Below are 1079 nucleotides of genomic sequence, written 5' to 3' on the forward strand. Positions count from 1 at the left end.
TACTTACTTTCTTTTCTCTCGCGTCTCCAGAGTGCAGGGGGGGGAGAGCCACTCAGCTGTTGACGCTTACATGCGCAAGGTATCCTGCGCCTCAGCTAGCTCAGGGATAGGCGTATCCCGCTTCCGCTTATTGTAGCCATTGCAGGAATACGCCCTACCATTACTGCTCTGCGCCGTCGGCGTCTTGACGTCCAGCTCGGGCGCAAGACTCGCAGCGGGTCCGACAATGGGGAGGAAGGCCTGAAGATCCTCCGAGACGACGCTGCTGGCGTCCGACATGTCCACGTCAATGGCCGAGTCGGCGCTGCTGCTCTCGATGCTCGCCGTCGGCGTGTCGGGCACCATCTGGATGTCCGGGACGGCGACGCTCTCGCGCGCCGCCCTCCCGGCTTCGTCATCGCGAGGCGCCTTGGCCGTGCCCCTGACCCTTGCGGAGGCGGTGGCAGAGGCGGAGGCAGCCTCAGCCCTCGAGGCGGCGATTGCGCCACCGACGCGCTCGTCATCCTCCTCCTCCTCGTCCGCCACGCCGATTGTCCAGACCCACTGGCGCTTCTTCTCCTTGCGCTTGCGCTTGCGGATGCCGCCCGCCTCGGACGGCGACAGGGACGACGACGACGACAGAGGCGATGCTGCTGCTGCGCCGCCGCTCAGGGCCGCGAGCTTGCGCCGCATGTCCTCGAACGGGCCTGGCGTCTGGCCCCCGTTCTCGATTTCGTTGGGCGAGAACGCTTGCTTGAGGTTGATGGTTGCCGCCCTGTCGCCGCCAATGGGCGAGAAGGACGGCGACGCGGGCGAGGCCTCTTCCACGAGGAGGTCAATGTGCGATTTGGTGTACTTGTTGGTGATGATGGTCTGGGTCAGGGGGTTGTTGTAGCCGACTCGCTTGGCGGCCTTTTCCTGCAGTCGAAGGGACTGCCGCCTGGGCGAGGCGGGGATGGCTGTCCTTGGGGGAAGAGGCGAGTTGCGAAGGATGCTGTGGAGAGAGTGAGGGTGCGTGTAGGGGGGAGCTGGAGCACCGGTGGTGTACGCAGCGGTATACCGTCTTGAGAGAAGCGGCTCGACAGGCGAGCAAGGTGAGG

General features: G+C 65.2%; 1 protein-coding gene across 1 annotated transcript; it reads right to left on the reverse strand.

Moving 5' to 3' along the window:
* BBK36DRAFT_1053567 (hypothetical protein) lies at nucleotides 1-1079 on the reverse strand (the record flags this gene model as incomplete). Its single annotated transcript, XM_024888901.1, has 1 exon — nucleotides 1-1079. A coding segment is annotated over one exon (1013 nt), but the record flags the coding sequence as incomplete, so codon positions are not given.

This window comes from Trichoderma citrinoviride (genome assembly GCF_003025115.1).
Source record: "Trichoderma citrinoviride strain TUCIM 6016 unplaced genomic scaffold BBK36scaffold_503, whole genome shotgun sequence".
Taxonomy (NCBI): Eukaryota; Fungi; Ascomycota; class Sordariomycetes; order Hypocreales; family Hypocreaceae; genus Trichoderma; species Trichoderma citrinoviride.